General features: G+C 50.1%; 9 protein-coding genes across 11 annotated transcripts; 5 read left to right on the top strand and 4 right to left on the bottom strand.

The window, feature by feature from the left end:
* Positions 1–264: 264 nt before the first annotated feature.
* Positions 265–1,439, top strand: AAFC00_001858 (uncharacterized protein; the record flags this gene model as incomplete). Of its 2 annotated transcripts, XM_069347955.1 has the most annotated exons (7): positions 265–352; positions 465–478; positions 534–610; positions 667–966; positions 1,019–1,191; positions 1,245–1,308; positions 1,358–1,439. In XM_069347955.1, 7 exons carry the CDS (start codon positions 265–267, stop codon positions 1,437–1,439), a joined length of 798 nt encoding a protein of 265 aa, XP_069204622.1. The 2 variants fall into 2 exon arrangements, with proteins under 2 accessions (XP_069204622.1, XP_069204621.1); XM_069341110.1 differs by lacking the exon at positions 465–478 and having other exon boundaries at positions 265–363.
* A 359-nt stretch (positions 1,440–1,798) lies between these two features.
* AAFC00_001857 (mitochondrial 37S ribosomal protein uS12m) lies at positions 1,799–2,562 on the top strand (the record flags this gene model as incomplete). Its single annotated transcript, XM_069341109.1, has 3 exons — positions 1,799–2,192; positions 2,332–2,432; positions 2,497–2,562. The coding sequence occupies 3 exons, from the start codon at positions 1,799–1,801 to the stop codon at positions 2,560–2,562; spliced, it is 561 nt and encodes a 186-aa protein (XP_069204620.1).
* A 3,318-nt stretch (positions 2,563–5,880) lies between these two features.
* On the bottom strand, positions 5,881–7,746 carry AAFC00_001856 (uncharacterized protein; the record flags this gene model as incomplete). The annotated part of the gene is made up of 2 exons (XM_069341108.1): positions 5,881–7,150; positions 7,208–7,746. 2 exons carry the CDS (start codon positions 7,744–7,746, stop codon positions 5,881–5,883), a joined length of 1,809 nt encoding a protein of 602 aa, XP_069204619.1.
* A 3,262-nt stretch (positions 7,747–11,008) lies between these two features.
* AAFC00_001855 (uncharacterized protein) lies at positions 11,009–12,468 on the top strand (the record flags this gene model as incomplete). Its single annotated transcript, XM_069341107.1, has 3 exons — positions 11,009–11,029; positions 11,093–11,270; positions 11,324–12,468. 3 exons carry the CDS (start codon positions 11,009–11,011, stop codon positions 12,466–12,468), a joined length of 1,344 nt encoding a protein of 447 aa, XP_069204618.1.
* Positions 12,469–12,653: 185 nt separating this feature from the next.
* Positions 12,654–13,932, bottom strand: AAFC00_001854 (uncharacterized protein; the record flags this gene model as incomplete). Its single annotated transcript, XM_069341105.1, has 3 exons — positions 12,654–13,430; positions 13,490–13,590; positions 13,644–13,932. The coding sequence occupies 3 exons, from the start codon at positions 13,930–13,932 to the stop codon at positions 12,654–12,656; spliced, it is 1,167 nt and encodes a 388-aa protein (XP_069204617.1).
* A 265-nt stretch (positions 13,933–14,197) lies between these two features.
* On the top strand, positions 14,198–15,446 carry AAFC00_001853 (uncharacterized protein; the record flags this gene model as incomplete). 2 transcript variants are annotated; one of them, XM_069341104.1, is made up of 2 exons in its annotated part: positions 14,198–14,324; positions 14,386–15,446. In XM_069341104.1, the coding sequence occupies 2 exons, from the start codon at positions 14,198–14,200 to the stop codon at positions 15,444–15,446; spliced, it is 1,188 nt and encodes a 395-aa protein (XP_069204616.1). The 2 variants fall into 2 exon arrangements, with proteins under 2 accessions (XP_069204616.1, XP_069204615.1); XM_069341103.1 differs by having other exon boundaries at positions 14,315–14,324.
* Positions 15,447–15,640: 194 nt separating this feature from the next.
* AAFC00_001852 (uncharacterized protein) lies at positions 15,641–16,356 on the bottom strand (the record flags this gene model as incomplete). The annotated part of the gene is made up of 2 exons (XM_069341102.1): positions 15,641–15,975; positions 16,086–16,356. The coding sequence occupies 2 exons, from the start codon at positions 16,354–16,356 to the stop codon at positions 15,641–15,643; spliced, it is 606 nt and encodes a 201-aa protein (XP_069204614.1).
* A 713-nt stretch (positions 16,357–17,069) lies between these two features.
* On the bottom strand, positions 17,070–18,494 carry AAFC00_001851 (uncharacterized protein; the record flags this gene model as incomplete). Its single annotated transcript, XM_069341101.1, has 5 exons — positions 17,070–17,148; positions 17,203–17,852; positions 17,908–18,115; positions 18,273–18,410; positions 18,466–18,494. The coding sequence occupies 5 exons, from the start codon at positions 18,492–18,494 to the stop codon at positions 17,070–17,072; spliced, it is 1,104 nt and encodes a 367-aa protein (XP_069204613.1).
* Positions 18,495–19,228: 734 nt separating this feature from the next.
* On the top strand, positions 19,229–20,673 carry AAFC00_001850 (uncharacterized protein; the record flags this gene model as incomplete). Its single annotated transcript, XM_069341100.1, has 3 exons — positions 19,229–19,301; positions 19,369–19,787; positions 19,840–20,673. 3 exons carry the CDS (start codon positions 19,229–19,231, stop codon positions 20,671–20,673), a joined length of 1,326 nt encoding a protein of 441 aa, XP_069204612.1.
* Positions 20,674–21,238: the final 565 nt, after the last annotated feature.

The raw sequence follows: 21,238 nt of genomic DNA, 5'->3' as shown, positions 1-21,238 counted from the left end.
CAAGACTTAGTCCGCCGACCTGCCTCCGTGTCCATCACCTGCCCGATTTCGTCATCTGCAGTCGCAACATGAGATTTCTGAAATCGCTAAATTAAGGTATTCGTACCTAAAGTCGTTGAACATTTCCTCAACGCCGACTTCTTCTCGTGTTGTTCTAGAATATTTTGTCCCTCTTTATCTATTGCATAACACTCCCTTATCTCGCTAAATATCCTGCATATTGTTCGATACTTTGTGTATTTTGCATCAGAAACAACAAACATCATGGCTGCATCAAACCTCCCCGCCATGAAGACGAACCCTAAGTTCATCTTCTTCACCGACTTCGACGGAACCATTACTCTACAAGACAGTGAGTCACATGTTGCCCTTTTTTTGTTGCCCATGTCGAGATAAAAGAACAGACACGGCAACCCGAAAGGAAAATGCGGTTCCACATGTAAATTGAAGCTAATAAATTATAGGCAATGATTTCATGGTAGGCAAACATTCGCCCCTATACTCGGATCAACGAAGACTTACTGTCTATTTAGACCGACACCATCGGGTTTGGAACCGACCTCCGTAAGCAGGGTAACAAGGATGTGCTCGTTGGCAAGAAGAGCTTTCGGTGAGCCTATTATGTTCTGCTTCACCCTGTCCCGGTAAATGCTCATTGAATCATAGTCAGTCTTTCAAGGAGATGATGGACTCCATCACCACTCCTTACCCTGAATGTATCGAGTACCTTGTCAAGAACGTCAAGCTTGATCCCGGCTTCAACGACTATCTCACATGGGCCCTTGCCAATGACATCCCTACCGTCATTGTCTCCTCCGGAATGGAGCCTATCATTAGAGCAGTCCTGACGAATCTTGTTGGTGAGAACGCCAAGAAGCTTGACATTGTCAGCAACCACGTCCGCGCACGACCCGGCAAGACTCTCGAGGACGAGGCTGGCTGGGAGCTCGTCTTCCACGATGAGAGGTATTCTTGCCCCGAAGTGACTTTGCCATATGACTGTACTAAAAACGCTCAGCGACTTCGGCCATGACAAGTCTTTGACCATCCGTCCTTATGCACAGTTGCCTGCCGACCAGAGACCAACTCTGTTCTACGCTGGAGATGGTGTTTCTGATCTTTCCGCTGCCAAGGAGACCGATCTCCTCTTCGCCAAGAAGGGCCACGACCTGATCCAATTCTGCGTCACAGGCAAGACATCTTTCCGATATACTAGATGTACTCCAAGCTAACTTGATTATCAGAGAAAATTCCTTTCACGGTCTTCGATACCTGGAAGGAGATTCACAGCGAGGTCAAGCGCATTGTGTAGGTTATCCCGTGTAATTGGCAGAAAGCATACACTAATATCTACCAGCGAGGGCAAGGTCAGCGTTCAAGATGCCGCTAAGGAGGGTGTCGAGGCATGGAGAAAGGGTGAGGCTGGCCTCCCCAACTAAGATGGTTCCCTATGCAACTTTGAGATTTATGCGTGACGAGGTGGATCATGTGGTGCAAAAATCTCGTAGAGTGTCTTGGAAGTTCGGCTTTTCATAGACTTTTCCATAGATATATTGCAGGATACAACAGATGAATATAGAATATTACAATGATCCAACACAGCAATAAAGGAAATCAAGTATATACAAGTACAATCACATACTGACAGCGTAAGTATCAGCACGGGCTGTCGTTCTGTAGAAGACAAAAGTCTTGGCTTTCCCGCGCATCGCCGCAACTCGAATCTCGAAGTTCGAAACCATCCCAAAGGCGATTAACACAATCATCACCACTTACACGAGCCATACACAACATCATCATGGCCCTCAACATGTTCCGCCGCCTGATCCAGCTCCCAGCGTCGACGCGCTTGACGCCTACATTCGCCACAGCCCCGACATCAACACTCTCCGCCCTCAAGCAGACCCAATCAATATCATCACCCTCAAGCATAACCTCTCTGATCCGCCGCCAAAACTTCTCCTCGACGCCCATACACAACGCGACAATGATGCAAGTAGTGCGAGGCTGCAGAGTGGAGCAGCGTGCGCGCAAGCCCACTTCTCCCCAGCTCAAAGACAGACCTGAGATGAAGGGTGTGTGCGTCAGAGTGGGAATCACGAAGCCTAAGAAACCCAATTCGGGAGAGAGGAAGGTCGCGAGGGTCAGATTGAGTAATGGAAGGGTTGTCACTGCTTATATTCCTGGTGAAGGTACGTTTTTCCTATGCCCTTTGAGGATTATCCTCGACTTGATACATGAGCTGTGACACGAACTTGCATGCTATGGACATCGAACTGAGGCAATCGATTGTTATCGAAGACCCCTGCTGACATCTTGATCTTCATATAGGACACAATGTGCAGCAGCACTCGGTCGTGCTAGTCCGAGGTGGTAGATCGCAAGATTGTCCCGGTGTAAAGTACCATCTTGTCAGAGGCGCCCTCGATCTCGTGAGTCTATTACATTAATGCATTTGACGACCTGCAGGGGTGAGAGTCTAACACACGTTCGCAGGGTGGTGTTGGAAACAGAATCACCAGTCGATCAAAGTACGGCACCAAGAAGCCCAAGGCTCCGTAAAGAAGGGGGGGGGGAGCATACCTAGGTTACTGTTTCTTCTTTCAAAACACGAGCGTTACATCTTCTCCATGGTATCCCACCCCCTCATGTCGTCTGAAGGAGTGATATAACGCTCTTGGCTGCTTGTTCAAGGCCCCCAAGCACAGTCATCGCAGGTGACTGCTGATATATGCGTGTGCAGCAGTACGTTTCGTCACTGCGATCTCTGAAAAGAGACGTTGACGAGACCCTATTGATCTGACCACCGACGGACCCCATATGTCACACGTACAGAGAGACGAGTCTCACGTGTTGCTGCAATGAGCGGGGGCTGCTTTCCTTTTCCTTCTCTGTATCACTGTCCTGTACCATTATGAAATGTTCTATATTTTCTCGACCTTTTACTGTTTCATCACCACTTCCCATGAGATATTCGCGGGTCGCCAACTTAAAAGAAAAATCACGAATCACCATTGAATCTCATACTCACCTCAGACAAATGACACTCAGGACCTTGGCACTGCGATACAAAGTGACATCAATGCAGGCCAAGATCGTCGGAGCAAACCACGAGACGATCCATCGGAATGCACTCCTTGAACACTTGGCCCTGCACGCACATGCACCCTGCTTCCTCCGCAACGACTAAACATCCATCAGCATATCCAAGGCACCCGTCGCACAAAACTGTCTCGCATCGTTTCCCAAGTGCGACGTAATGGTCAACAGCAAATTGTGGGGTCGGTCGTCGATCTTCTGAAGAATAGTCGTAGTGCATGAACAAGTGACACAGAAAAACCCGGGGTGCACATGAAAAACAGTAGAACAGGTAAGGTGAGGTGGGTTTTATGTATTACTTGGTTGAGGACTGAGCGGGATCCTTCGTCGATGCCATCTGACATGTTAGGCCATCGACCGTTTTCCATGAAGGATGAAGGGGGGGTTGTTTAGATCCGTACGGTTTTGTAGATCGCCGCAGGAGGGACTGTATAGGCAAGGTGCTGTAGGTTGCACAGTTACATCCTCATTCCATTGGGTTGTGTAAGTGGATGGGTAGGTCTTTTTCGTTGTATCGTTTGCTTTGCTTTATATATCTTGTCCTTCCTCGCCGTGGTTTGTTGTTCCATTCCTATACATACCAGCAAGATAATTGGCGCCTCCTTGCTTCTGAGCTGTCGAGTCCTGTACTAAGATAGAGACACCCTGTCCATTACGACTACCTTCGAGGACTCCTGACCAGAACATTGACCGCGTCCTTGTCTGCAATTTCAAAGGACTTTTCAAAGATGTTGTGTATAAGTCTTTCACTGTTGCTGCTGTTTCTCGCCCTTGGCTCGAGGTAGGCCGATACCTTCCTCACAAGTCCTGTCCTCAATCCGTCATCCACCTCATTCTCGCAACAAGCCACTAAGCACTGCATGTACCAGCGTAAACGCAGCATCATGCTACACAGCAACAAGCACAGTCCAAGACTTCAGCTGTCTATCTCTTAGACTATGCCCACCAGTACCGCAATGCATAAGACTAGAGACGACAACGGTGACTCTGCCTCCACCAAACAGCCTCTGTTCCGTCACGCCCACATCAATCACCACAGCGTCTTGTTCATGCCAGACCGGGTGCGCAGTGACTACAACGACCGTGACCGCCACAGCGAATCTCATCCCTCCTTACGCAACCTACAACACCAGCACTAGTAGTGTAAGCGGCACTGTTTCAGGACAACCCACAAGACCAACAGACCCGATCCCTACGACTTTCTCCTCGATTACAATCTTCAGGCCTTTTCCGCCCGTCTGGCTTCCTCCTCTGCCATCTTTTTCTCTCTCTCCTGTCTCCTCTCTACCTCACTACCCGATCCCCTCCTCTCTTTCTGTAACCCCAGTACCCCTCCCATCTCCAATTTACTCTCCTTCGATAACAACAATAACCCCCGTCCCCCTCCCGTCCCCGATATCCTGCTACACGGCCACAACAACTCTTCCGAACCCTACTTGCCCCTTCGTCGATACCTCGGACTGTATCCGGCCTCTGTGCGTCATAGAGTCCATCACTACTGTGCCAGCGTTTCAGAGCGGCTGTCCAGAACCGAGAGATACGGTCACGGCGTTCGAGACGAGCTGCGTAACCGGCTGTCCGACGGGGTGTGGAACGTTCATTTTGACAGAGACTGTGACCTTTTGAGGAGGTGGTCAAGGGTTGGATAGAGTAGGGAGAGCATTTGGCCAGTGGGGAAGATGCCTGGAACACGGACTAGGAGACTTGTCTTTAGGCGATGGGGTGATTCTGCTAGGGAGCTTATCTTCATGTATGAAAACAGGACCTCGACTCGCTTGGGGTTCCAATGTCTTGCTTCTCCTTCAGTCCTTTCCCTTTCTCCTCTTGTTCTCTGACCCAACCGTCCTTCTATACCTACCAAAGCCACGGCAGCATATACACCTCAATTCAACTCAAGAACGACGACCAAACCCAGCAGACGAGACAATCCCCCACACTAAACGCCCCTTCCAGAAACGAGGAAAAGAAAAGAAAATACGACTTAAGATACCAGTCTCAACCCGCGATAAGAGTAGCGTGTCCAAAGCATATATTGGCAGAGACGGATGCCCAGAAAAAGGGTGACTGACTTTCGGCCACTGAGGTCGCTGGTAGAGACATTGTTTCATACTTGTGATCCGTAGCTGGTAGACGACGTTACGGTATAAAGACCTTGGTTTTTGCACTCTATGCTGTTTTCGTACAGATCGGTCATTCACCAATGAGCGGAAACATCGGGAAACTAAGACGAAGAGCTTGGTTCTGCACATTTCACGTCGAGCGTCGTCGTCACATGACAATTGTCTATGCAAAACAGAAAGCTTTGGGGGAAGGAATGAGTGGATTGATAGGGGTATGCAATTAAGATAAGTAGAGAAGAGAAGTCTCTGAAACCTCGACTCAGAAATAAACGCCTAGAAGAAAAACAAAAAGGGTTGATGATGCGTTGGGCTGGCTTGTAAACAGGCACATGCGCGCGGCCCCTGGTTCCTCCTGTTGTTTCCCTTGTTCACTTGATCCGATACCAGAAAAAGGAAAAAACCTCTTACAAGTGGCTGGATACAGCAACCGAACTTGTAAAAGTAGTACTCTCGCTCCGTCGTCCCCTTGCGCGATTTCCTATTTGATTTCTTTTCCGCCCTGTCCTTTCTTCAAGGACCCACCAAGACCTGGCCCCTTTTTCTGGCTGGGCTTAGGCGAATTCTCTCTACGCCTGTACTCTCTGTGAAAATGCCTTTCGTGTAATTCGTAGCCCCTTTTACATGGACCTTCTTTTCCTTCTGTATCCCCTGTTTTTGCCTCTCAGCTCAAGGCTGCCATCTCCCTTTCCTTTGCGGCGAGCATTTCTCGCATCTGCTTCATCTCCAGCTCCAGCGCCCTGCGTTTCTCATCTCTCGAGTCACCGGGAGTCGGGCTGCTGCTGGGTGCCGTTCGTCGTGCTTCTTGCGTGCTGACGGGCGCTAATGGCGATCGCGAACGTGGTAGACTCGACAATGACGGATCGATGTTCTTCTCTTTGCTGTCCATGAGCGCCATTTTGGGAGTAAGAGGAGAACGCCTCGGTTGTGACCTCGGCGAGCCACTCTCTTCGGAAGCGTTGCTGTATGAGAAGGAACGTTTCCGAGGGTTTGGATTAGGTGGTGGCAACATACGGTCCTCTTGCCTCGACTCTGGCACAAAGGCTCGGGGCTCCTTGCGGAAATTGGTGAAATCCACGGCGATCGGTCCTCGTATACGATTGTTCGGCTCCGGTGACTGCGGTTCTGCATGGTGGTGATCGTGATGATGTTGATGATGGCCCGCTTGATGGTTGATCGAAGTATAGGGTACCGGTCGTGAAGTCTCGGAGTCGTGAGGGTGGTTGTAAGATGCCACTCTGCTGGCAGGCTCCGGTGACACAGATTGTGTGGCTTGTACAGAGAAGGGAGCGAGGACGGCATCGTGACTGGCAGGCATCACTCTTCGACGGCGCTTGATTTCCGACTTTTTCATGCCAACAGGACGATGGACGCCATGCAATTTGTAGTAAAGACCGCATGCATTGCAGATCGTGTGGCCATTGTCGTCTCGTCTCCATAGAGGTGTGATGGTGGTACCGCAGTTCTGGCATGCAACCACAACACTGGCCGATGAAGCAGGTGTGTGACTGGGACCGGGGCTGTTCTGAGCGTGCGGATAAGGAGAGCTGGCGCCAGCGTGTGTGTTTCCTTGAGCATCGCGCGATTGGGCTAGAGCAATCTGCGCAGTTTTTGACACGCGATTGTTGTACGCAGGACAACCATTACATCCGTCGTGTCCTCCCGTTCCATTACAGCGACCTCCACCTGGACACGTTCCGTTGGCTGTCGTGTCTGCCGTGACATAGGTTGCACCTCCGGTCAGTCCTTTGGGAGATTCGTCGCGCTCACTTCGGGTAGGTGGTTCCTGTGAAGGAGCTGGGCCTTGTGAACCGCGCTTCAAGTTGACTGGTCGCATTTGGTTACGCGCCTTGAGATATAGTCCGCACGCGTTGCATATTGTGTCGCCTGCGGGAGACCTTCGCCATAGCGGCGTTCTCGTTGTTCCACAATTACTGCGACTGTCAGTAAACCATCATTTATGAAGAAGTGTTTTGCAATTAGCGACTCACCTGCACACTTGGCCTGCACCTCCCAATCCCGTATTGAATGGTTTACGTTGCTTGACCCAGGTCAATTCGTGAATGGACGGCAGGCTGAGGTTCTGTCCGGGGGAGTTGCCTTCTTCGGACGTCTGTCGCTGCTCATCTTCACCGCTTCGGTGTCCGCCATCGTTAGAAAGAGGACTTAGACGTTGTTGTGGTTGGTCTTGTTGTAGCTGGGAATCCTGCTGCTGATGATGAAGATGATGATTATGATGTTGCGATTGCTGCTGAGGTTGCTGCTGAGGTTGTTCCTGCTGCTGCTGATGTTGTTGCGATGGTTTTTGATGAGACTGAAACTGAGCCTGACTCGGTTGTGTTTCTGACTTTGACACAGTCGCGGCCGCGTGTTCTCTACTGTTGACACGCGCACCCTGCGAATGTTCGATGAGTCGCTCTGCGAGTTCCAGTTCCTCCTTGGTCCGTTCTGGAGGCATCTGGATTCCAGGCGCAAGGGCCGCTGCCGTGGCACTTGACGCAGAGGGACCAGAGGGAGTCGGATTGGACATGACGGAGGACTGTGGCGTGCTGGCCCCTTTGATGGTTTGCTATAAAGGCATGTATATACCCACCACCTTTCAGTCTTTCTCTGCCTTGACGTTGTGTGTCTTGGGGGAGAGGGTCCGAGAACGTGATGTGCCTGGCGAGCCTCGACACTAAACCGGGGAAGCAGACTAGTCTTATGTTGATCGCAGCTGCGTTGCAGATAGTGGCGCAATGCCAGGGCAAACCATAAAACTAATGCTGAAATTGTTCTTGGTACGCCGTCTCCCTTTGTCTATATTGGAGAACAGATGGATCTGGCACGCAGCGACAACTTCTGCCTGTTCAATGGCGACTGCTTGATTATTCAACCCACAAATGCCTGGATGCGAAAGTCACATTGAGGTACTTTGTGTAAGAGCAGGGCTTCACGACCAATCACACCCTAGCCGTAGGTCACTATGACCGCTGGCCAATCATATCTCACGTGATTACCATGACCATGTCATGTCACCCCAAATAACGAGTCACTTTGTTCTTTGCCTGTGTTCTTCATAGATTATCACTCGGATCTTCCCGCCGACGCTGCACCGGTCTTGGCCATGGCATGGTTCGTGAGAGCCTGAGGGCACGGTACAGTCTGTGTCCTTTTTCGCGTCCTTCGCCTTTGGTCTTTCGCGATTACAAATGGTATACTGTGCCTGCCCTGGATCGAAGTCCACCGTCATATAGGTGGCGCCGTTCATGACAGCATACAACCACAACGAGCCTGGTTTAGCTGTGAAGCACTTTTTCTAATCACGTCATATGGTCATTATTTTGCACCAGAGTGATTCTCGCTAAACTAAACAACTCTGGTCAAGCCTGCGAGTCGTTCAGAGTGGACCGTCATTTATGCCCATACGAGTCAATACTAATGCTTCCGCGAAGTTGAAGATCTGGACGACTCAAGGCAAATCCAAGTAAAGATCCAATGACCGTTTGTCATTGTAGATAGACTCAAAAACTCCGCACTTGCACCATGATCTGCCATATAAATGGGCTGTATATGACCATTATATGGACTTTGTCCAAATATAGTCATCTGCAGCGCGAACGGACAGGGTCCCCTTATCATCGGCATGGGCGAGGCGATACAAAATCGTCGTTGTTAGATTATTATTCAAAGAGATATATTTGGAACATAATGCTTAGTAATCAGTGACCAGGGCTTGTGGTCTAATGGTATGACATCTTCTTAGCATCAGCAGCTTCCCAGCTGTGATCCTGAGTGGAGAAGGTTCCGCGTTCGATTCGCGGCTAGTCCATCTTATTTTACATTTTTCAGCGACTAGCCTGTGATCGCTGTCTTTTGCTGCAGAGATTGATTATGGTTAGGGGGGATCCACCAGATGCAGCAGATGGCAGTAAGCGATTTGATACGATCGCTCCACCAACGCGCGAAGCCAGCTCCGAGTCGCACAGGGTCCGTCGTATACCTTACCTTATGTGATAGGTTATCTACCATTGGAAATGTAGGACTGCAATCGGCAACTGCACGATACATCTGCGACTGATCCTTTTTGATTGGGCAGAAGATTGTAACAGAGATGCTCAATCACTACAGGTACAATGTCACTGGAGAACGTGCCACATGCCTTCAACATACAGTGCGACAGGAGCAGAGCACCAAACTATATATCGGGTAAAAGAAGTGTCATTTGCATGATTCCTCGAGTGGGCCAACCCACTTGCGAACTCGTCACAGCACGGTGAATTGGTGTAGGGGTAGCATGCGACGTTGTGGATGCTCTAGAAATTGGGTCTACAGCACCGTCTCGACCTGGGTTCGATTCCCAGATTCGCCAGGAATCTCTTTTTTGCCCCGGCGTCAACCAGTAATTCGAGGGTCACTCACCCATCCGCCTTGATACTTGTAATCTTCGTTCACAAGTTTCCGTTCGTGTTCATACTCGATATCGCTTCGAAATTGAAGTTGTGCGCATCGAGGAAATCGAATTATTTATTATCTACGAGATCGCTCCAACAGAGTATCTTGCGACAGCAGCCAGAAAGATTCAAAGCGATCGGCTCTTCTCTCACCTTCGTTCAGCATGATCATTTGAGTGTGGCACATGCCATTTCAACAACTCCCAAGTACAAAACGCAAGATCAGGTAGTCTTCTTCTACAACATGCAAAGCCTACAACCAAGTATGCGACACTCAAGCTCGCCAGCAAGGACCTTCCCAGTCAGCATATTCAATATTTGATCCTGAGAGCCTAGCCTTGATGGGCATGAACCCAAGTCTACGATTAATTGAGTTCATGACGAGGCAGGTCAAGACCACGCGAGAGGCTGGTACTGTATCAGGCAGGTTAGGTATCTTAGTCAACAAAGTCGGCGCATCGGCGACTTCATCGACCGTGAGACACACATGTCAGGAAACCTTTGCACACAGCACACGAACTTGATCTCAGAGCATCAAGAAACAACGGGATTTCCACCGCCGCTTCGCCGTGCAAGCTCATGTGTCGAAGTATCGCAGCAGCGTTGAGGGGTGAAGAGTACTGTACTTTGCGACCCTGGACCAGGTTGATGCATGCATGTCTGCATGGACAGGATCGACGAGGTTTACCGGGATCTTGATTTGTTGCATGGATGCTATGCAGGCAGTGCATGTACTTACTGTACGATTGTGTGCCGCTTTCATCCTTCTGCCACTACTATCTTACATACCTTACCTTATCCTTCCAACCCCGCGTAATAGATACTTTACTCGATATATTTGAGCTGTACATGGTTTCTAAGCCTTTTCACTGCCGGTCGAAAAGTGTATTTGCTGTTACGTCCATATCGTAATATGCAGTCTCGAAAATGCAACTGTTACTCGAGACGCTCGAGGTCTATCGTAATATACGAATAAGAGCAAGAAAAACTCATGCGGCTCTCATGTCGTGAAAGTCCAACCGTCCAGCCACATCGAAACGTCATGCATCTACAAGCTCAAAGCGCCATCCGGGCTGCCGCCCAGGGACACTGAACTCTGCTTTGCTGTGGCTGCGACTATCTCTTGATAAAGTACACCTTAATTCTACTATGCTCTTGAGATCCGCTTCGGCTCTCCACCCCATTGCTGCTGGATCCTCGTTTGTTGCTACTGCATCATCGTGTAGCAGGCGATGATGCTCGTACATGAGGCATGGGAGGCCGCTGCTTCGTGGCAGAGGCGCTTCTGCTTCAGATCGCACTCTTTCTTTGTATCCGCTGCACATTTGCACTATTTGGTGGAAACACTGAGTTGTAGATATGGCTGATTCAACTACACAGGTATGTTTTTGACTGCTTGCGAGATGTGTCATTGGATCAATCTGCTGAAGATGTATGTACTAGACAGCTCCCTACAGGCCGACTGATCAAGCCTTGGGCGGCACGCCAACGATCATACCTGATATCCCAATATGCGGTGCTTTTATGGCACTGTATTTGTTGTCAGGTCTCTGGCACCAATTGATACTGATCAAGGACAAGAAGATGGGTCGAAAGTTCGTCTTTTGTGGCATGATGGCTGGTAAGGCAACCATTGTCAGAAACTAATAAATGCGTACTGACGAGCGATTCCAGGTCTTTCGTGGATCCGACTCGTGACCATGAGTTTGCGAATGGCGTGGGCAGTATATCCACAGAGTATCCGACTTGGGATCGCAGCCGGAATATTCCTGAATGTTGGAACCGTCCTCTTGTATTTCGTCAATCTGTTCTTCACGCAGCGCATTGTACGCGCGCAACACCCTCACTTTGGATGGAGCAAGTTCTTCTCGCCAATCGTACCAATGTTCTGCGGCATATTGGTTCTTTCCGTTATCATGGTCATCGTGGTCTCCATTCAGTCTTTCTATACCCTTAGCACAAACACTCGCCGCATCGATCGTACGATCCAGCTCTGTGTCGAGACAACTTTTGCAGCCGTTGCATTTGTACCGCTCCTTGTGGTGGTGCTCTCGACTCTTGTCCGTCAGATCCCTCATATCAAGCACAAGCAGGAATACGACAAATTCGGTGCTGGCAGCATGCGGACCAAGATCATACTCGTCTGCATAACGTCATTCCTGCTAACATCTGCGGATGCTATAAAAGCCGGGACATCCCACCTACGACCAATCCCTCAAGTAGTGCCTGGTAGCGACCCACTGGTGAGCGAGGCGACACCGTGGTATTTCAGCCGGGGAATCTTCTATGGACTGGGGCTCGCGCCGGAGATTATCGTCTTATATCTGTATGCATTGTTCCGCGTCAATTTGCGGTTCTACATTCCCAACGGAGCAAAGGGACCGCACAGCTACGCCGGAGGCTTCACTTTTGCAGGCGAGCCGGGCAACGAGAAGGCCATGGTTGGAAACAGGGACTCGACAAGGAACCTTGTGGGCTCGTCACCATCACTTGCGCAATCCAATGGCGAAACGACAACGAGCGGTCACGCCAGCAGACGTTCGCACAGCCGGACACGAGAAAGCGTGATTAGCTGGGGCGGCATCTCAAGTGACATGTTCGAGCATGGCATCGGAGAAGACGGAGCAGAGATGATGCCTTATTCGAATATTTACACTCATCAAGAGCTCTCTATGCCGCATGAGATTCTCGGTGCCGAACAGGAGTTGGGATGGAACCCGAAGAGCGGACGCTGGGAAACGAGACCAATCTCCACCAGTTCCAGCGCCATCTGGGGCATTGGAGGAAGCGATCCCATGGCAGGCGGGAGAGCCATATGAGGACCCATCAGGAACGGCTGTGGTCAGGTCTGGCAAAATGCCCGAAGTCCAGATTCGACTGGATGTGATGAATAATGTAGCCCCCAAAACAACATCCATAATTATTGAGATGATTTTACTGCTTGAATCTGGTGTGTAATGTGATTGATAAGACAAATCAACATCATATTCTTGTAGTGATGCATTCAGCCCTTTCGGACAACTTGAATGCCATCTTTATTCTGCCTTTCTGCGTCTCTCAAGAAGGCTTCCTGCATGGCTTCGAGATCTTCGCCATCGCCAGCGTCAGTTGGTGGGTTTTGCATATCGACATCACCCTGCTCGGGCGGCACCCTCCTCACTTCAGGAGCGCCCGCTACTTTTGCCTCCTCTTCTAGTTGTTTTCTTTCCATCTCGTCGAATTCGTCGCGACGATCGATCCAGCGTTCTTGAACATCTCTGACATCGATCTTGCCTCCCCACCCTTCTTGCATGGCGATTTGCCACACACTGTCGTTTGCCCCTTGATCGGTGCCAAATACGTATCCACTAGCACGGTCGATGGCGTGAACGAGGTTAATCATGGATGTCTTGTCTTCCACAGCCAATGTCTCGAAGCCAATCAGACCGAAATCGCTGATGAGCTGGATCAGAGCTCGGTTGAGAGCAGTGAATTTCGTCTCCGGCAACTCACGGCCTTCTACTTCAAGATCAGAGTCTCCGCCGGTGAGATTGGCCACTGTAGTGTTATTCTGCTCTGCCTCGAGATGAGGCAAAAGGTAGTCGAGGTCTTGGACCTCAGTATAATAATCCAGATTGAAAGGTAGAGGCTCTGAATTCTTGGCCAGATTGTCAATCTTCGTCAACACATTCACTAAAGGAAAAGGCAAATGTAGCATGCTGCGAAGACATAGTAACAGAGAAGAGACATATAGCGTCGGCCGGGTCAGTGTCAAGGAGTCCAGAAGGTGTATTACGACCAACTATTGAAGCATTAGCGAATGTGCCAAGCACATGCATAGTTGTAGGAGGATAGTCGAACTCTGTATCCTAGTTTTTCGAGCCGGTAAAATATCCGGGGCATGGTCTCATGATGAGTGAACAACTCCACTTGTCCAGGGCAGTCGAAGAGGATGTAAGAATCTGGCAAGAAGCATTAATAGCGGCTCTCTACAAGACTCGACACGGCAGCACACCTTTCAATTCCTGCATTCCTTTCTCAAACCACTCCCAATTGTGTTCGAGCTCCTCCAGGGCATACAGTACACCGCCGTTGGGCCCTAGGTTCTCGTGCTCCATGACCTCCTCTAACGGCACTAAATCTCGAATATCTAGGGCGCACGGATAAGACATATGGTCATTTGCGGGATCCAGGTTGACTACGGCGACTTTGCGTTTGACGGCAGTGAAGAACTGCTGCATTCCATCGCAATACGTCGACTTGCCTGACCCGGGCGGACCGATGACAAGCTGCGCGAATGGCATCTTTGAAGGGTCAGGTAGATTCACAGCAAGCGCGAGATGATAGCAGCACAATGCAAGCTAAAGTAGTGAGGCGTCAACTAGAGGTAGCCAAGGAGCCTTGCAATCTCTGATTATATTGCCTCGACACAGATGGATCAAGTCAAGTACCCGAGGGAGCTGTGAAATCTGATAAAATAGAACAGCGAATGTCAAAGAGAGATACAGGTAAATCGAAGTTTCCGGCATGTGAATCGAAGGAAATAATAATCATCTTCGGTCGATTGCTATGACGGATTTGGATCCCCCGCGATATCTTGGCACCTTTTCCGTCAATAACATCTCCAGCTCTGGTGTGTCCATCTTCACCCATCATTCCGTCACTTCCTCACACTCTTTACCCACAATGAGCGGCAGTAAGTGTTTCTGCAGTCTATCACGTCCTAGATGATCCAAGTGTATTGACCTTGGACTTAGCTCAATTCGAACTGGCCGATCCGCCCGCTGATCCCATATCCGCTGTCCGCTTTGCGCCAAACTCCCCGACTCGACTCCTTGCCTCATCTTGGGACAAGAACGTCTATCTTTATGACACCAAAGATGGGCAGAATGGGAAATTGATCCAAAGAATACCCCACCGTGCTGCGGTCCTGGACGTTTGCTTTGGCGGCGACGACAACACTGCCTATAGCGCTGGTCTGGACTGGGACGTCAACAAGATCGACCTCGAGACTGGAGGAAAGACACTTCTCTCATCACACGAGAAGGGTGTTAAGTCGATCGCATACTCAGCAAATCACTCACTCCTAATCTCTGCGTCATGGGACAGCACGATCCATGTTCACATCCTGGATCACCAGGGTAGATTGTCGCACGCGCCTGCTACCGTCAAGCTACAGTCAAGGCCTTTCTCCATGTCAATGACAGAAACAAAAGTCGTCGTTGCTCTGGCTTCAAGACAAATGGTCGTCTATGATCTCGCCGCTCTCAAAATGCTCGCTCAGTCAGCTGCGCCCTCGGACGAGAGTCACGGTGTCAACGTGCTGGAGATCGCCCCTTTCCAGTTGCGCGAAAGCAGTCTCAAGTTCATGACCCGTACCATCAACTGCATGCCTAACGATCAGGGCTATGCCGTGTCATCGATTGAGGGACGAGTTGGAGTCGACTGGTTTGACTCATCTGCAGAGTCGCAAGCGCAGAAGTACGCATTCAAGTGTCATAGACAGACCGAAGGCGACGTGGATGTCGTGTATCCGGTCAACGCCCTCGCCTATCATCCTATCCACAAGGGATCTTTTGCTAGTGGTGGAGGCGACGGATTCGTCATTCTTTGGGATGGTATCACGAAGCGCAGAATCAGACAGTACCAAGCATATCCCGCCAGCGTAGCGAGTCTCGCCTGGAGTTCGGATGGCAAATATCTCGCTGTTGGTGTCAGCCCGGGTTTCGAAGACGGAAAGGAAGACCTGGACGGCCCCAACATGATCTTCATCAGAGAGCTGAGCGAGAACGAGGCAAAGGGCAAGAGCTCCAAGTAGACAGTTGCCTGATCGGAGTATTCATAGGTTTGACAATTAGCGCAGGCGTTATTGGGCGATCGGGAAAATGGTGGACGCATCAAGTCGATTCAAATTAAAAAAAAAATCAGCCAATCTATTCGGGTATCATCACGAAACCATCTACGAGCTCTGAAATACAGTAGCTTTGAATGAACACCAGAAAACAACGAGGATCAATCGTCAAGATCGTCATCGTCCCCATTACCATCCCCGTCCACAATGCCGCTCATCCTCATGTCCTCGTCTTCCTTGCTCAACAATTTCCCCAGAGCACTTCCAGCCTCGCCGCTCTTCCGTTGTGCGCGCAAAATACTGAGCTTTGCCCGCTTGATCGCTTCCTCTTCTGCCTTCCTTATCGTTCCCGACACCCTGACGACCTGAACAACGCAGTTCTGCTCGATCGGGCGAGGCAGCTTGGTGATGAAGCTCAATGCCGCCCACACGAGACGGTAATGATCGCGACTGACGCGGATGATGGCCGTGCTGGTCGCTGGCGATAGATACTTGACTGGAAACAAAAAAAAACAAATCAGTCCCTTGTCCATTACATACCCATCTCGTCCCAAAATCATAGAAAGAATAACAAGACGTCAACAGAGCAGAAGTGCAATCACCCACCGACTAAACTCCCCGCGACCATCCCACTCCCATAATCGCCAAACAGCTCCGCGACTCCCTCCTTGACCATCTTGGCCAGCAGCTGCGGCGTCAACTTGTCCGACGTCGGCTGCTGAAAATGGATGATATCCGGTACGTCTCTCGCGACATCCCGCCCCGCTGCTGCTGCTGCTGCTGCTGCTGAGCCATAGATTTCGGCAGTGGTAGTAGATGGAGTCGCGTCCGGGTAGAGAATGTTGACGAGGAGGTAGCGGTGTTTTAATCGGACCATGGTGATTAGAATGGTGCCGATAGACTGACCAAGACCTGGGATGAGATTCTACGTGATGTGTGCAGAGCGCGTCACGTAGATCGATGCTGCTGCTGCTGATCGTTGGTAGTGACCGTCATTTGAGCTCTCACTTCAGCGATCCGGCATGTTGCGAACAATGAAACGCTAATAAAGTTGCTTAAGATAGCTGATAATCGAAAGCGTTTCTGGGAAACTTTGTGCTATGCGGAGGCGGAGTGGTGGATGGATTTGGGGGCGGATATCCGTCTCGCGGCACAGGGCGGAAGGGCTTGGCGGCTGTGGTGTCGCTCTCCCCCCGCTTAGTGGGGCTTCTGGGAAATGGTAGAGATATAATCGGATTCATAGGATGCTATCTTCGCATGCATATTTCAGATCATGCAAGAGCCGAAAGAGTCTGTTGAATGGGAGTGTGCCCGTCCAAATGAGTCCGATTCTGTCCAGCTCGAAGCGTACCGGAAGATTGATTGCAGAAATGATGTTCATACAATTAATGTGCATTCCTAATTCTGCACCCGTCAAGCTAGATCTGCTTATCATTTCCTTTCCACGAAGATAGCATCATACCCTTGAATCTTCCTGTACTTTCATAGAGCTCATAAGTTCCCTACACAGAGAACGACTGCGCAGCCACTCTTATCACATTCAAAGAGTGTTCACCGGGACGGGCGAAATACAATTTGAGAACACCCCACTTACAGCTTAGCCTTCTCTTGGAGTGCCTGCTCGATCAGTTTGACTGTTGCTTGAGTGCAGCCGTAACTTGTTTGGTATCTAGAGACGGGTCAATTTGGAGAAAAACCCGAATCATGCGTTGTAAAGACTTACCCATAGCCTCCGTGGCCGATGCTGTGCACAACTTTCACAGCCGTCCCGTCTGTGCCTTTGATGGACTCCTTCTCGACCCTGATACCACCCTTTCTCATGGGCCTCAGACCGACTCCGTGTCTGATGATGCTCAGACCTTCTATACCCTTGCCTTCGGGCACCAGCTGAGGGCAAAGCTTGACTGCGCGGTTCATGATTCTGACCGCTAAACCGTGATCTGGTTGGGACTCCCACGACCCAGCCTGGAGACAACCTCCCAGGACGGTGCCGCCACCTGCTGCACGCTGCATGATGTAGACGACTTCGTCGTCGCCGTCATCAGTGCCCGAAGTACTGGCCATGACACCTGGCTCGTTGCGTACCAGCACGATCTGGCCACGAGCAGGGTACATGTTTTCGTCTTTGACTCCATCGAGGAACAGTGACGACAGTCCGGTGCAGTTCACAACAAGATCAGCCTTCTTGCCGGTGTGATGAAATGAAGCGGCCTCCGTGACGTGCTTGACGATGCCGCGCTTGTAGACAGCTCCATACTTCAGACCTTGTGAAACCAGCCATGGTAGGTAGACTGCAGTGTTAATGCAGACTGAAGTGAAGGATGTGCCACCGTCCATTCCTTCGGGCAGGTCTTTCTTGTCCAGGATTTTGAACTACCGGAGACTAGGTAAGCGGGATCCATACCAATTCGGCGGTCGATGCACTCACGTCTGGTACCACTTTGCTGAACCATGCATCTTCACGAAGTAACTCGCGGAACCAGTCACCGATTGGTGAATCAGCATCCTTTGCTCGTCGATATACGACTGTATCTTGGAAATGGACACCGGCCTCGGGTAGTTCCTTTGCTAGACGGGCAAGTTCAGGCCATGTGTTGCGTTCGTACTCTGCAGATGGACTGCCTTCCTTGCCAACACTATAGCACTCTGTCAGCTGGTCTGTCTGTCTACTGGTGTACGCCTTCTTTGTGAGGACAAGTGGGAAACAACAGTATCTGCTACTAGATCTTGTCTGATAGAAGAAAGTCTCGAAACACGCATCGGCGTTAAGCATCAACTAAGACGAATACTCACGGCAGGTAGTTGGCGCCAGCCCAAGGGGATGCATATTCAATGTCATAATCACCAGGCATGTGCTTAGCTACCACGGTGACATTGTATTTACCACTTCTCGCAAGAACGAGAGCGGTTGTGAGTCCAATGACACCAGCGCTGGAACAATGTCAGCACGACTTGTGGTTAGCTTCCCCATTGCTGAATCACGCACCCAAGGACTGTGATGTTTTGCTTTGACATGACTGGTCAGAATGCTCGATAGAAGCCGGCTGATGGACGCAATCACGATACAAGCCGTCAGGCAACAGTGCACATGCAATGAACAATAGTGTATTGTACTTCGATGGAAGCTTGATGGACGATCGTTACAATATATAGTGAATGCTTTGAATGAACTCTGTCCTGACTCACGACTTATAACTGATCACCTCACGCCCTATAACTATAAGGCCGCTTTTCTGTCTCGCCTATCAACACCACGAGATCCCATACCTTTGTACCGTTCGGTAAAGATAGGCGCCCCGTCCGCAGCTCAGCCCGGCCAATGTTACGAGATTCCAACACTTTACGCCGAAGCCAGCTGAGCTTCTAACCACACGAGGCAGCCAAGCTTCAAGTTGTGTCGCAGCAGCCCATCTTGGGGGGGGGGGGGGGGGGCAGAGCCGCGTCTGACCGACGGATCAAGAAAAGTCGATTTCCCCGAAGAAACCGCGAAATGTGCGAACGCTCGACTGGCCTGAGGTCATCACGGAGGTAAATTGAGATCTCTTTGCTCCAACTCCCCGGTTTTTGTTCCTTTGCATACATTGATCTACTCAGGTCTGAAAGAAGAAAAAAAAAGAAGCATTTGAACACGGGTCAAATCATGTCGTAGTTCTTTTGTTGAATTTTTGTCTCAGCACCCATGACTGCACCAAACGCTGCATTCTGTTTGCTAATACTCAGCCATCAGGAGCAGCCTTGCTATGGGAGGAATGGGTGGCTCTTCCGATGAATTTCCATTGCTCTCGGCTCTGGGCCTCTATGCGGCAGACATCCGAGGCGATGGTGAGTGACACCTTGACATTAATTTCTTATGGTCTGGCGTAAGGATTTTAACACATGTGTCCATTAGGCAATTGCCTGTTCAATGCCCTTTCCGACCAATTGTACGGTCATCAGAACGACCATCACAACATTCGCTCCAAAGTGATAGATTACATGCGGGATCATGCCGACTACTACAAGCAATTTATAGATGTGCACCCTGGTGGTGGTACAAGGAGGAACCCTAAGAGGAAGAATGTTGGCGCCTACTCTGCTCCAGTCAATATCGCCAGCCCCACCGAGGCCGACATTGATCGTGTGTTCCAAAGCCATCTCCAAAGCATGGCGAGGGGTGGCACCTACGGTGACAACATGGAGATTTCCGCCTTCAGTTCAGCCTTCGAGGTTGACGTGAAGATCTACCAACGTGACTTTGCCTACATGGTGTCTGGTGCCGGACCCGATGGTCAAGATGTGAAGCGACCAGTTGCTCACATTGCCTACCACGTTCGTTGTTTCCCCGTTTTCATATGCATTTGCCATCACTAACGCTGTGCAGGTCTGGGAGCACTACTCGTCCATCAGAAATCTTGGAGGTCCGCATACTGGTCTACCAGAAGTTCAAGAACAGGCCCTCTCAGTCGAAGAGGAGCAACGACAAAAGGACAAACTTGCCCACACACCACATGTGCAGCCATGGATGATCGACGTCGTCTCGGCGTCTCTGCCCTACCTTGTTGACAAGCCAACTATCAAAAAGGTTCTAGAGCAATACAAGGGAGACATCAATTCAGCAGTAGACAAGCTGCTAGATGCTGAAGACAACCGCAGCCAGTCTTCAGCGCAAGAGAGTTCAAGCGTCGAGCGAGAACCCGATAGTGACGAAGAATATCAGCGTGGACCCAGCAAGAAGCAAGATCGTCGGTTGTCCACCCAACAACACGGCAAGAAGTCTGGCTCATCCCAGCGCACCTCCAAACTTGCCACTTACAACAACTCCCAAGATTCCGACGATTCCTCCGCCTCAATGAGCTCGGAGGAGACGGACTCGTGTAGCGTTGCAAGTGTCAAGGTCGAAGCCAAGGATGATACTCCTGCAAATACGCGTCCTAGGCCTACTATCCGCATCAAGCTAAAGCCTCCGAACCCACACTCTTCAGCCAGTGACTCGCCAGATCGAAAGACGCAACCGAAGTCGTTTGGTCCACAAAAGCAGACGGCTCGCGAGAAGAAAGACATCAAGAAGCAAGCACAGAAAGCTGCACGCAAAGAGCGTCAGCAAGCTGCAATCAAGGCAGGTGATCCTACCGTCAAGAACGGACTGGCACTTCGAACCAAAGGAGTGACCAACACACCGCCTATCGAGTCAGGATTCAGAACACTTTTCATCTGATCCCTGTGGTGTTCTTAGCACCAGAGACCGCCAGCCCATCTTCGAGATGGACTGTGACTTTTTATGATGAATATGCCCCGATACCCCTACATTTTTCATCCTTCTTCGGCAGCGTTCAGGTACCGCATAGCGTGGGGCAAGGTACTATAGCTCCCTGCCTCTTGTTTTCCATGGACTATGAAACGCCTTTTGAGATTTATCATAGCGAGCATGGCGACGGCGTATTTGGAGTATTGGAGAGGAAAAAAATTCTTTGACAGACACATTTGGAATCCCCCTTTTGAAAGCTCTTACAGGATGCATGACAGAGCGAATCAGGCAGCATACGGTGGTAGATGCCGAATGTATTATGCATGCGGATGATTGCCGAAAGTGCTCGTATCATTCATGGATATCTTGTTTTTTCTTCTTCTCCGTCTTTTTTTTCTTTCTCTCTTCTATATCGATACTTTGCGAAGGAAGAGCGGATTGATAGCATTCTCTTGTAGAGCAAGTTACAGTACAATTACTCATTTTCTCCCATTGCATTCATCACTGTTTGTTCATCACTACCGTTGGTTTACAT

The sequence above is a fragment of the Neodothiora populina genome, assembly GCF_041146345.1.
Source record: "Neodothiora populina strain CPC 39397 chromosome Unknown canker_contig_13, whole genome shotgun sequence".
In the NCBI taxonomy this organism is placed as follows: Eukaryota; Fungi; Ascomycota; class Dothideomycetes; order Dothideales; family Dothioraceae; genus Neodothiora; species Neodothiora populina.
This window is presented reverse-complemented; position numbering and strand designations above follow the sequence as displayed.